Source organism: Atheta coriaria, unplaced genomic scaffold (assembly GCF_025399875.1).
Source record: "Atheta coriaria isolate IRGN ID8LTWV9N9 unplaced genomic scaffold, Caltech_Dcor_3.1 hic_scaffold_9_pilon, whole genome shotgun sequence".
Classification (NCBI taxonomy): domain Eukaryota; kingdom Metazoa; phylum Arthropoda; class Insecta; order Coleoptera; family Staphylinidae; genus Dalotia; species Dalotia coriaria.
In genome coordinates, this window is record NW_027045451.1 from 9,615,047 (window position 1) to 9,627,463 (window position 12,417).

Below are 12,417 nucleotides of genomic sequence, written 5' to 3' on the forward strand. Positions count from 1 at the left end.
TTGGAAGTGTTTGTTGTGTGTGTGTTTGTATTTATATATTTGTGTGGTATATGAATTCATTTTGGAGGGTTCTGGAACGAGAGAACACTGACAAGAGTGTTCATGTTAGATTTAGTTTAGCGTTATTTACAGATTATCTACACACCGGGCGCGGTTTGATCTGATTGACGCTGTTTGTGTTTACTCAGCGACAATTCCATCGAATTCAATTTCGATTCGATTCGGCTTTTGTTAAAATATTCAAAGATGTGTTTTGTTTGTCGCGATTGTATTTACATAAATGTTTTCATTTGCAATTTTGTGCTGTTCGACATTTTGTGCGTCACGAATTTTCATTCGATTTCAATCACATCGACCCACATCGGTTTATTTTGAATTTTTGCGTTGGTTTCACAACAACTCGACAACCAACGCCACCTGTCGTCAATTACTCAACACTATGTCCAATTAACCGCCATCTTAATAGCTTTTATGACAACATAACATCAATAACATGATAAGTAATAACCTCAAAGATTGTTTTACATTTCATCATCGCTTAAGCTTACATTATTTAACAATATTTACAATATTTATAATAATAGCATTTATATATATATTATTTCATATGACATGATTTACGCTTTTTAATAATTAATTTATTAATTTTATGTATGTATTATCCTTTTTGATTCGATTATCATCATTTTTTTAAGAAAACAATATATAATCGTTTCATGGACGGTCGAAATAAAAATCGGGGAAGTACATAAATGAGACAGATGCGACATCTGTTGCCGTGTAAATGAATCAAAATGAATGTTTAGTTGTAAAATGATGGAAATTTAAACACAACTTTCCGGTAATCGGTTTGCCATGAGACGTTCTTTGATGGCCAAACCGTTCAACTCCAAATCGCTCGGTTGCGTATTACCACCTGCAACGCCACCTCGTGTCAGTGTGGCTGAATTACCATTACCTAAACGTAATTCTTTCGGTCGAGAGTCTCGCGGAAATGTTCCCACCATCGCTACTGGATTATTATACTGATGATACTATTTAAAAATTAAAAATTACATGTTTGCATAATAATTAAATAATTCATATGCTAATTACCGGATTATTATCAACAGCAGGTTCACCAGACGCTGGACTAACCCAGTGTTGCGCCACGCTTGTTTGATTAAAACCTGGTGAAGTTGGAAGCCGCCCGCCGTGAGATGGCGCTACTAACTGTCGGCTTTCGCCATCTGGTGAGCCTAAAAGTGAATTAAATTAATTTTTAACTACGAGTTTAAAATATAAAAACATATAATTACCATATTTTGCTGGTATGACATCTGGATCTCTTTCGTCACCTGCGCAATCTCTTGGAGAAGCACTCCTAAGCAACGGTTTTGTTGATGATAGATTTTGGCCTAAGTTAGCCCCGCCTCCAAGAACTTTTGTTCCGCTTCCGGTCCGTTGGTCTGCGCACGTCGTACCCGCACAATGACAAAGAATACAATGGCGATTATTGTGAAAGCGCCACCTATGACAATGCCCAGCAGCGGTGAGATAGGCAACTCTCCATCCGAAGCTGCAAAATAAGCGAATCATTTTAGGAATTGAATTAAACATGGTTTACAATAAATTTCCATAATTTTCTTAGTCCCATGTGCCTTGCCAGTTGCTAAGATTATTGAAGGACTTATGCAGGACCTTTGAGGGATTGTTATCCCTATGGACTTGCTACACTAACAATTGTATTGTATAAATTTACTCTCAATAAATTCTAGTTAATTCTGTATTTCTAGTATTAGACATTGGACGCCATCTTGTCTCGGATATAATTTGTAGCGTCCTGAATGGACATTGATAAAGTCTTACAATCCTGCACCGCAAGGACAATTAGTCGTCTTATCGGCGCGGATGCGACCATTGTACGCGTGCACTATTCGATTGAATTCCGGATGTCAATTTCATGGCATTCAAGACGGATGACGCCACGCCCACACCGGAAGTCCGAGAGATGCGTCATGGTGCAAGGAAAGTCGTCGTGCAGGATATGAATCGCCATGGACAGGAAGAGTGCTAGAGGTCATGCTATATCATTGGATCTGGACGTGTGGGGATGATGTATGCACAGTCGAGGGTGTTTGCAGGAATAAAAGTGGAATAATTCATGGTTAAAGTAGGATCAACGTGGATGAAACGTTTCGGGCGGTAAATTCAATGTTTTGGTGTTTTGTTCAATGGTTGGTGAATTATTAAAGGATGCTTGAGGGGTTATTGATTTTTAAAGATGATTTATTTAGTTGAGGGTTGTTTTACTGACGTTTTTAGTGGTTTAAGTTTATTGAATTGCACTTTTGATTTTGTTTGGGGAAATTGCAATTAATTTGATATTATTTGTGTATTAATAACTAGCTGTTGCCCGCGACTTCGTTCCGGCAGTGTTTAAAGAAAATGTAATTCGTTTTTACTCTCTTGTTCTAGACATACTCGTAGTAAGAGTCAATTCTATCAATAAGATTAGCAATTTTAATTTAAAGAAATTAATTATATAAAGTTTTGTCAATAATGCACTTCAGCGCGCCATCTCGAATTCAACTATTTAACTATAACTATGATTGAATCTCAATGTCAAATTTTATTCTATTGAAAAGAGCTGTTTTGAGGATTTTCCCGGCAATTATTCGAATTTTTCTCACCTTTTAAACCTTCCCTAGACCTCCACGAATAATTCAAGACCAAGATAAGATAAATCCGTTCAGCCGTTCTCGAGTTTTAGCGAGACTAACAAACAGCAATTCATTTATATATATATAGATTGCTTTTAAATATTAAAATTGATATTTTTTCTTGCTTTAGAAATTTTTAAAAAGTTTTTTTAATATTTTAGAAACTAAATAATTGATTATAATATTTTTAAATGCAATTAGCAAAATTTGAAATATTCAAATAAAAGTAAATTACTGTTAAAATATCAATTTCCTGTGTAATATTAAAAATATTTTAAAATGATAAGAAACTATGTAGATAATTTTAATATTAAAATTGACAAAGTTATGTGATTCTAAAGAAATGTGTTTTTTATTTAGTTTTTACCTGTTCGCTTTTCAGCATCACGAAAAGTGACTTCTTCTAACACCACGCCATTGCTCCGCCCCTTGGCGTTGACGGCAAAGACGACGATGCGGAACGTCACGTCCGGTTCGAGATTATCCAGGAAGAAGAACGGCTCGGCGAACGAAGTAATATTATACCGTGGAACAGCCGAACTGGCCGAGTATAACTCCAGGAGGAAATGCTGCGGCAGGCCGCCGTCAAAGCCCGACAGGCAGTAGACGTCCACTGAGCTGCTCGTCTGATTCGAAAGGGTGCAATTTTTTACCGGAAATGGTTTACCTACAAAAAAATAACAAAAATTTTAATTTTTTTTCAAATAAAAAATTTTTAAAATTTTTGATTTTTAATATAATTACCAGCTGCAACCACTTGGAAAACACATGGATTCAACTGATGTCCAACTGAGTTGATGGCCCAGCAGGAGAGCGAACCGTAATCCAGCTCAGAGACAGGAGTGTACCGCAGGACACTCGTCGTTCCGTTCGATGTCTTCGCAAAACGCTCAGCGGCGACGTCCAGAGTTTCGCCCGAGTTGTTGAACTTCCATCGGTAGCTTTTCGCTGGCGGGTCGGATTCGATTTCGCACACGATGTCGATGCTTTCACCTCGCGATGCACCCACAACTACAATCCTATCATATCGACAAGTTGGCGAATCTGAAATTGAAAAATAACATAATATTTTCCTTAAACATCAATTTCAATATTTTTTAGAAATCGCTTTAAATCCAATCTAAAAAGTCTTTAATTGCTGTTAAACGTAACAAACATGTTTATCGGTAAAAAAGTTTTATTATCATTGAGGATAATTGCCATTCAACTTTTATCCTCTGCCGTTGGATTTATTCCTGAAAGGACTAAAAGGTTTGCATGCGTGAGTGTGTGCACGTATGCAAATTGTTGGAAAGAGTTGCGCTGGGAAAATATTTTGCGATGCGGCCGCCCCTAATTGAAAAATCGCATTATCTAAATTGTTTGCGTCCCTGCCGAGGACAACGCCGTCATCCTTTCGAACACAAATGCTCTTGTAATCACATACTAACATGTCGCACGCTTTTTTAAGCTAAGTGACTTCGGCGCAGTGTCCACTCAACAATGTTGATTTTTCCGAGTAATTATCCTGCAGGATTATCCTGGAGATGCGTAAAAACAGTTAATATTTTTTGTTTGAAATAGAACCAAAAAATTAGGTAGGCGAAAAAATATTGTGTGTACAATTTGCAAAAATATTAAAAATTAATATATTTCCCTGAAAATGTGATTATCGATCTTGTGGGCATTCCTTTGGCCTGCTTAATCGACAGGGGCTGGTTTTGTGGTCCGCCGCTAGTTATGCATAACTTTCCGACGCCTTTGCGTTTCCAGCCAGCAATTTGCCCGTAACGATCCTTGATGATAATGAGCATCACCACAAAATGTTCGCAGTTTTTCCTCCACATTTTCCTCGCCCGCCATGTGGGATATCATTTGTCCGGCCGTTTGCATCTGCTCGCCGCGCCGCCGCCTATTAGCGCATAACGAACATAACGAAGTGGAAGCGACGTGCGAGGCGCGTTATCGCCGGAGGTGGCGGGCGTGGGTGGCAAAGGATGCGTGCCGGCCCGCTCCCAGGACGACGCTTTATCACGTCTGCACGCGTTTCCGCAGCCGCGAAGAGATAAAGTTATTACGATGCAATTTGTTACGGCGGCGAAATTGGAATTTTTCCGCGTCCTGACAGGACGTCATCCTTACCTGTGTGATACAGGCGGTGACTTTTCACGGTGGCGCGAGAATAAAAGATTGATCAATTCGTCCTGATAACGTCACACGACATGCTGCAAAACGCCCTTAGTGTGTTTTTTCCTTGCTTGCTTGCTAACAAATTCACAAAAAGCAAAACGCTTTATTCAGATCGCGCATGCTGGCGCTCATTATTCCCGCCGAAGAGGAAAAACCGGAAACCGGAAAAACACCAACGTGTCAAAGACGTCGAGGAGGCGGAGGAGAAAAAATCGCAAATAGATTGCGTCTTGCGTCTTTAAATGACATCGGCGTTTTCTCACAATTCATAAAAACACATCGTGCGTCAGGGAAACATCCTTTGCACCCTCCGTGTCCTTTCTAGCCTCACATGGAAAATTAATTGCATGTGATTTTTCTCTCAGCGCGTGTTTAAAGCGGGCGGTAATTGGCGTTCTCTTCTTGTATGATAAGAAGAGGAAGGAAGAGAAAACACCGAGTGTGGAGTGAGAGGTGAGGAGATGACTGTTATCCTTGGGGATGGAAATTAGGACAAAATATGCAAACACAGTACTCACACTGAACGCGAAAAGAAAGCTCGTTACTGAGCGTCTCGCCTTCGGAGTTCACCGCCGAGCAGACGTATTTTCCGGCGCTCTGACGCGTCACCTTTTGCAGGACGAGACTCTGATTGCTGCGTATTATCCTGGCAGACATGTTGTGATTTAGTACCAAGCCCTGGAACAGCGAAACAGTGAAATGTTTAGTGATATAATTCATTTGCGAATTTTTCTTGAACTAATTGAGATAACAATCTGAAATATAAATTAACAGAAGGAATATTAAATTCTTCATAATGTTAAATATTATTTTAAGGACATAATTAATTTATAAAGTGAGTTTTTATGCTTAAAGTCACAAAATATAATGAAAAATATACACGACAGATGTTTTATAAAACGGTTTTATTGATATCTTGGAAAATATTTGATATAAATTAAATTTTAATTTATTTTCTCATAATTAACTAAATTTTCCATTATTTTAAGAATTGAAGTAATTGTTATCTTAATATAAATATTGTTTAAATAAGTTTAAAATAAAATATTAGTTTATTAAAATTTTATTGAAATTTTTTGTATACTTTTCGATATAACTCTTTTAATAATAAATAAAATAGATTTTTTCTTTCAGCGATTCATAAACAGATATATTTTTAATAAATATTCGATTAAAATTTGAATCTGCATATATTTATTAAATAATTACCAACAAACATAAATTCGAGCAAACATATTTTAAATTTTAGCCATGTATTTATTTTGTTTTTTGTTTATAACTTAATAAATACTGACCAAAATGAAATAATTGAACTATATTCAATCAACCAATTAATTTTCCTACCATTCATGTACAAACAAATTGTCGAAATGTTATTTATTAGTAGCGTAATTATTAATCAAAGTCCAATCAATGTCTGAAAAAAACCAAAGCGTAATTTCAATTGATGTACTCGTACTCGTATATTATTTCGATTGAATTTATCGCGAGTTTGCGGAATTGAATCGCAGATTGCGGGGTATGTGCCGTGTGGGTTAATTCGCGGATTATAATAATTAGAACATAATGAAGCAAATTAGGCCACATGTAAAAATAACCGAGGCGTAATGAAGTCCCTGCATTATTAATTAGTGCACGTAATGCAGCCGAGGAGGAGGCGTGCAAAACGGCATACAATATCCTATATGCTGGCGTAGCAGCTTGCCGCCTCCGCAGCCGCGGCCGCATTAGTGTCGAATCGTTTTAATTGACAACGGCTCGCGCGCGCGCCATACCCTGTGCTGTTAATGAATGATTGATATGGTCTAATTACGCATTCATCGAACGCGCACCGAATTAATTATTGCTTATGATCTGCCCGCATAGCAAAAACACACTGATCTTAATCATGTTGGAAAAATTCTATATTTTATGATTTAAAATTATAGATTGGGGCAATAGGATTAATTTTGGCGTTAATTTATGGAATTTATAAAAAACTGCCCTTTGAATTATTTTTTTTAAGAATTATGTGGATATATTCTTAAGTATGTAGATCGATAATACAAAAATGAATCGCAAAATCTGTTTGTAAGCGCATAACTCAACAACGCCTGGACCAATTTGGCCAATTCTTTTTTTTACATGTTCGTAAAAGTCCAAGGATGGTTTTTACTGCGACGAAAATTCGAATAATTGTTGGGAAAACCTAAAGCCAGCCCTTTTTTGTAGGAAAAAAGTTGGCAATGAGATTCAATCATAGTTATAGTTAAATAGTTGAATCCGAGATGGCGCGCTAAAGTGCATTATTAGCAAATTCTTAAATAATTAATTTCTTTAAAATAAAATTGCGGATCTTATTGATAAAATTGTCACATAGTATGTCTTGAACAAGAGAGTAAAAACGAATTACAGTTTTATTAAACACTAACGGGGTCAAAATCGCGGGCAAAGCTAGTTTATAATAAAAAGATGTCTAATTTATTAATTTTCTGTTTTAAGCTCCACCCCGTGACTAAAGTCCGTGACTAAAGTATTTTAGTCACGGCATTGACCGTCCGTTTTTAAAATACTATTTTTTGTGTCTCGAACCCGTTAAATAACAAATGTCAATTTATTATTATATAGAATATATAATTTATTTACTTGGAATTAAAAATTTGTAAAAATTTAAACTGTAAAAATTGTTCAAGTCATTATAAGTTCTAAACACCGTAACATTGCCGATAATGCTTTTTTGGTAATTTAATTTTTTTTGTTGATGTTTTAAGAGGTAGTTTTTCTATAGGTGTGTTTAAGTTCAGGAGTGTTCGCTTAACCGCAAATCGAGGTCGATCGACATCGAAAGTTGGATTTTTGCACTCGGGAAACTTGCGCTCGCATGCTCGAAACGACTTCGCCGCCCCAACAACCCCGCAACTGCCGCCCAAGACGTCCGAGTTAGGTAAAGCACTCGCGAGCGAAACGATTGTGTAGATTGCATATCGGGGCGGCGGTTAATTTTGCGCCCCACCCCTGCAAATGCGAGAATAATAAGAGAATAAAAGGTTTTGATATCGACGTCAAGCACGCCACCCCCATGCACCTTTAAAACAGAAATAAAAGAATAAAAATTGTGTGATTTTTCACCAGAATAACAAAACGTATAAAGATGAAATACATTCGTAACAAATATATTGATGTGTGTTTTAAGATGTCACCGCCACAGCCACCGCTGGAGCGCTAAACGTCAATTCCCGTGAGGATGTGTGACTATGCCGCCTCCATATATATAGAGGGCAAAGCACCAAACGACAAACAAGGTAAGACGTTCGAAATTCGAATGGAGTTCGTCGCGTTTTAGGAAACACATCGGAATGTCGACGATTTTTGGCGGTTGACGCCCCATCCTCTTCGCTTTGATGCCGCCCCCGCGCTTTGACAGCTGGCAAGTGCACACGCCGCCAAGGAGCGCACAATACGTCGATATTATGTTGTCGTGTATACAATATCGTGAATCTTGAATTCCGACGCGATTGACTGACACGTCTCTAGCGGTTTTCGCAAAAAGTGAACTAAAATGGAAAAATTGGAAAATATGACGAAAAAAAGTTCAAACAAAAAATATTGACATCATAACTTCTATTTGACTTTAAATAAAAATCTTGTTTTTATACAATATATTTTTTAAATATTTTTTTTTGTAAATTTATGAAAATTGAAAAATAATTTTCTATTTTCAGAAAAATCCATTTTTGTAATCTCTCCGCTTCAATCACCCGAATGACCGAGATGGCATTAATCACAATTTCAATTAAACAAAGAGCCGGCCCGACATTCCATTAAAACGACGTTTTGCCGCCGCCGCCAACATTTTTGTCCTCGCCCATTTCCGCAATCTTAATGCCTTGCACATCCCAATCGCGATTGCCGCTGGAAAAATTTATAATATCTCTTGCACGAAAGAGTTCTTCTTTCGCCGCCCCCGCGTGTCTAAAAATATGAAATCGAATAATCGTCTCGAATCGCAGAAATAATGGAGCGTTTAGCACTTTTTGGCCCGCTTGCCTTAAGAATAAAAATCATTAAAGGGTTTTCATCGTTTTTATTCCAACGGAGGCGGCAAAGGCGGCAGACGCGAATCGATAGTCATAGATTGATAAAGGGATAGATGGGAAAGTTAATGAGCTATGAACCGCGCGAACAGAAGGGAGCGAATGGTGCAGAAACGTGCAGCGTACGACGCGCCGCCGCTCGCACCAACAACCGCCCCCGGTTTTCACTCTAACATGAACATCAAGCTTAGAGCAAAGCCATCGAACGCTGAGCAAAGAATGCATGTGCAGTGTATTAACCATCCTACAATGTTCATCCCTTCCAACATTGGGGGGTGGCATGGGGCGGCAATCTCTATCAACCACCAACGCTTAACATAAGGGTAGAATGCTTCTTCTTGATGGATATGCTTTCAATGTTTAGTATTTAGTGTTTACACACATTGTATGTACATGTCAAAAGTTTTATAAAGTTGTACATACAATGTGTTCATAGTATCCTTGTATCAATTTATCATTTTTTTCACGCGCTTAATATTTCCATTAGATTCGATGTGGTTGGAATATTTCCAGTCGAAAAATATGTTGTTGTATGCCGCCTCCGACACGTCGTAAATCGTAAAAAATCGACTTGGAAATTGATGATCCCCACGTATACAACCCCCGCCAGGACCTCTTTTTGCGCGCAAATATTTTGTCAAGACGTCAAATGCATTCCACAATCCGCATCGAGATTTCACAATTTCACATCAACCCGCCATTCGGACAAACAGGATTATTTATATTCCGCGTCTTAATTTTTTCCTTTTTCTCCGACGTTTTTTGCTTAATCGATCTCCGGGTGGGATTTTTTCGTCGACGAGCGCCGTCGATGCAATTACTACACCCACATGTCCGTGACTTTATCAAGCAGCCAGGATCACCGGTCGTTTCATCAGCCGTGGTGGCCCCGGACTGGAAGACGGATTATCTTTAATTATCTAAGACATCCCTCCACATCGCATGCCCGGCGACAAGTCGTGTTTTTCCGGCTGCCAAACGAAATAAGCTTCCGATCCTCAGCGCGCGCCATCATCAGGACTCCCGATGATTGTTACACACGTTCATCGCTGTTTTTCGCCCGGAATGCTCGTCACTTGAACGCGAGTCTTTAACGCGCGAGGACATTTCAACGGCGGCGCGATAGCATCGCAAGGATTCGACGTGAACGGAAATCATGAAATCAGATTAGTTTAGACTCGTTTTTCTCGAAGCTAACGATACAAACACAATAGTTTCAGTGCGGGTGTGTTGAGGGCGGAATCCATCTACTCTCAGAGGTCGTGTTTGCCAACGTATGCACATATACACACATGAGTGGAGCAAGGATGCAGGACAATGCATTAAACATTTTGCTTGCTCAGCAAAGCGCACTCTAGCCATACTAGCCATACGGATGAAAAAATGGGAAATCATCGTGCCTATATCCTCATCAAAAATATACAGTGTGTTCACATATACGCACAAAATTATAAATGAAGTTCAAAAGCTTTAAAAAGTCAGGATTCGTGGAGATTTGATAAAAACTCATTTTACATACAGTGTGTCCAAAGAACAATCCTTTGATTTTTTTCAGTCATTGCAAGTGCGAATAAAAGATTCGTTTTGGAGTTTGCCGCATTTTCCAAATCACCGTTAGATATACGTTTAGATTAAGATCAGAAAATGGTGTGCAATTTCATCCCCCGCCCCCCGTCGAGTTTGCTTTCGGTATGCCATTATGCCTCGGAATGTACTGTAGCGATTTCCTTCTTATTTTCGCTTTTCTTTTTTTTGGGCAGGCGGCGGCTTAAATTAATGGTTGTGCGAATTCAATGAGCCGTCGCACACCTCGTGCCCCAAAGGGGGTAGTTTCACAACCGTTCATTATGGCAAATTAATTTTTAATCGAAATTTCCACGTATTTTTTTAATGGCATGTAATTTTAACTCACAAGTGTGTGGCGGTGTGTGAGCACGCCTGGACGAAAATTGAGTCCTGCCACGCAAACCCAAATGGGGCGGATTTTTATCCTGCGGTAGTGGAAGAAAAAAAAAGCGTCGGCGAGAAACGCAAAAACCTCGAGGAATTTTTCCAATAATAAATCCGACATTGGTTGCGCAAGGCGCTTGAAAATAAAATTCGCTGGCTGTGGAGGGATTTTTTGCGCCGCCTGTGCGGGGCGGCGGTCGTCTTTGAAGTCCGTCGTGACAGTCATTAATTATGACGACGCATCAACGTCGCCACGCCGCATAACAAACAACGCTTCATGAAAAAAAGCGACGATGCGGGAAATGAGGTGAGACACTTTAATATACCATATGTTTAGGATAATAAAAAAATTATTATCTACTCAATCAATGTGATGTTAAATATACAGTGTGTTTGGATGTACTTACATCATGCAACCAGGTGAGTCGATGCCAATGGGGGTTTGCCTTGATGTGACATTCAAAGTAGACGTCGTCGCCCTCCTTGATGTCATCCGGGTTGAGGGTGCTGCCCAGCCGCAGTGAGACGATGGGCGGATCTGCAACAATAGAGCGGGCACAATGACGTGAGGCGTGCGTGGTTGAGTTACTGGAGGCGGCGGTGGTGGTGCGCATTATGGCGCAAAAACGGAGCGTATAAATCATCGATAGACTATTCATGCGCGACACGACACAAGGCAAGAAAGACGCTGCCATCGTCGCCGTCACCGCCGCCGCCCCCCGGTAGCATCACCACCGTCGTCGCACAGCGATTGTTTGCCAGATTTGTTGATGCGTTGTGTTGTTCGTTTGTTTACTTGTTGTTTGTTTGCGAGCGGAGGCGGCGGTGGTGAGCGCGTTCAAAAGGAAAACTGACGCGCGAGACAATGAGCAGATTCGCAAGGACCGCCGGCGCGCCTCGCTTTCTGTCATCTTTGTGCCGTGCCGTGTCCCTCGTCTTTGCATCGTGGGCAAAGAACGAAGAAATGGGGGCAGCAGGCCGTTGTGGCGGCATCGCAGGGGGCGCACGTTGATTAGTTCCGACAACTTTGACATGCCTTATCGACGACAACGCAATCTCGCACAATAGCAATAATTGTCAAATGTTAATAATTTATAGCTGAAATTATTATTAAAAAATATATTTTGACTTAAAAAAAATAAAAATATATTATAGGTTAAAATTACTTAAAATTACCAAAAATGTAAAGATTTGATGAAAACTGATTTCACATACAATGTGTCCAAAGAAATTTTATTTAAAAATTGAACACATTGTATGTTACAGAGCATTATGGTAATCGCGGATTAAAAATCAATAAAGTTGAAAAATTTTCGGTGGAAATTTCTGCCGGTGGCGGCATGGACGTTAGCACAATTAAAAACTAATTAGCGTTTTGTTCGCCTGAACAAAACGAAATATTTTTTCAGTGAAAATTGCCAAAAACGCCACCGGCAAATGGCGCGTGAATTAAACGTATAAAGAACGAACAATCGCGACTTTCGTCCTTCTACAAAGAACAAAACAACAAAAAAAAAACACAA

At 39.2% G+C, this 12,417-nt stretch overlaps 1 protein-coding gene across 1 annotated transcript in view; it reads right to left on the reverse strand.

Annotated features, from left to right (window-relative positions):
• Positions 1-1,097: 1,097 nt before the first annotated feature.
• The window catches only part of side-II (sidestep II), a 154,359-nt gene continuing 143,039 nt past the window's right edge, over positions 1,098-12,417 (reverse strand). Inside the window, exons 7-12 of the mRNA XM_065311984.1 lie at positions 11,302-11,432; positions 5,390-5,549; positions 3,447-3,746; positions 3,070-3,369; positions 1,299-1,558; positions 1,098-1,238 (exon numbers count right to left, since the gene is read on the reverse strand). Coding sequence (XP_065168056.1) covers positions 1,398-1,558; positions 3,070-3,369; positions 3,447-3,746; positions 5,390-5,549; positions 11,302-11,432 — 1,052 coding nt within the window. The 3' untranslated portion in view covers positions 1,098-1,238; positions 1,299-1,397. The remainder of the gene's footprint in view (positions 1,239-1,298; positions 1,559-3,069; positions 3,370-3,446; positions 3,747-5,389; positions 5,550-11,301; positions 11,433-12,417) is intronic.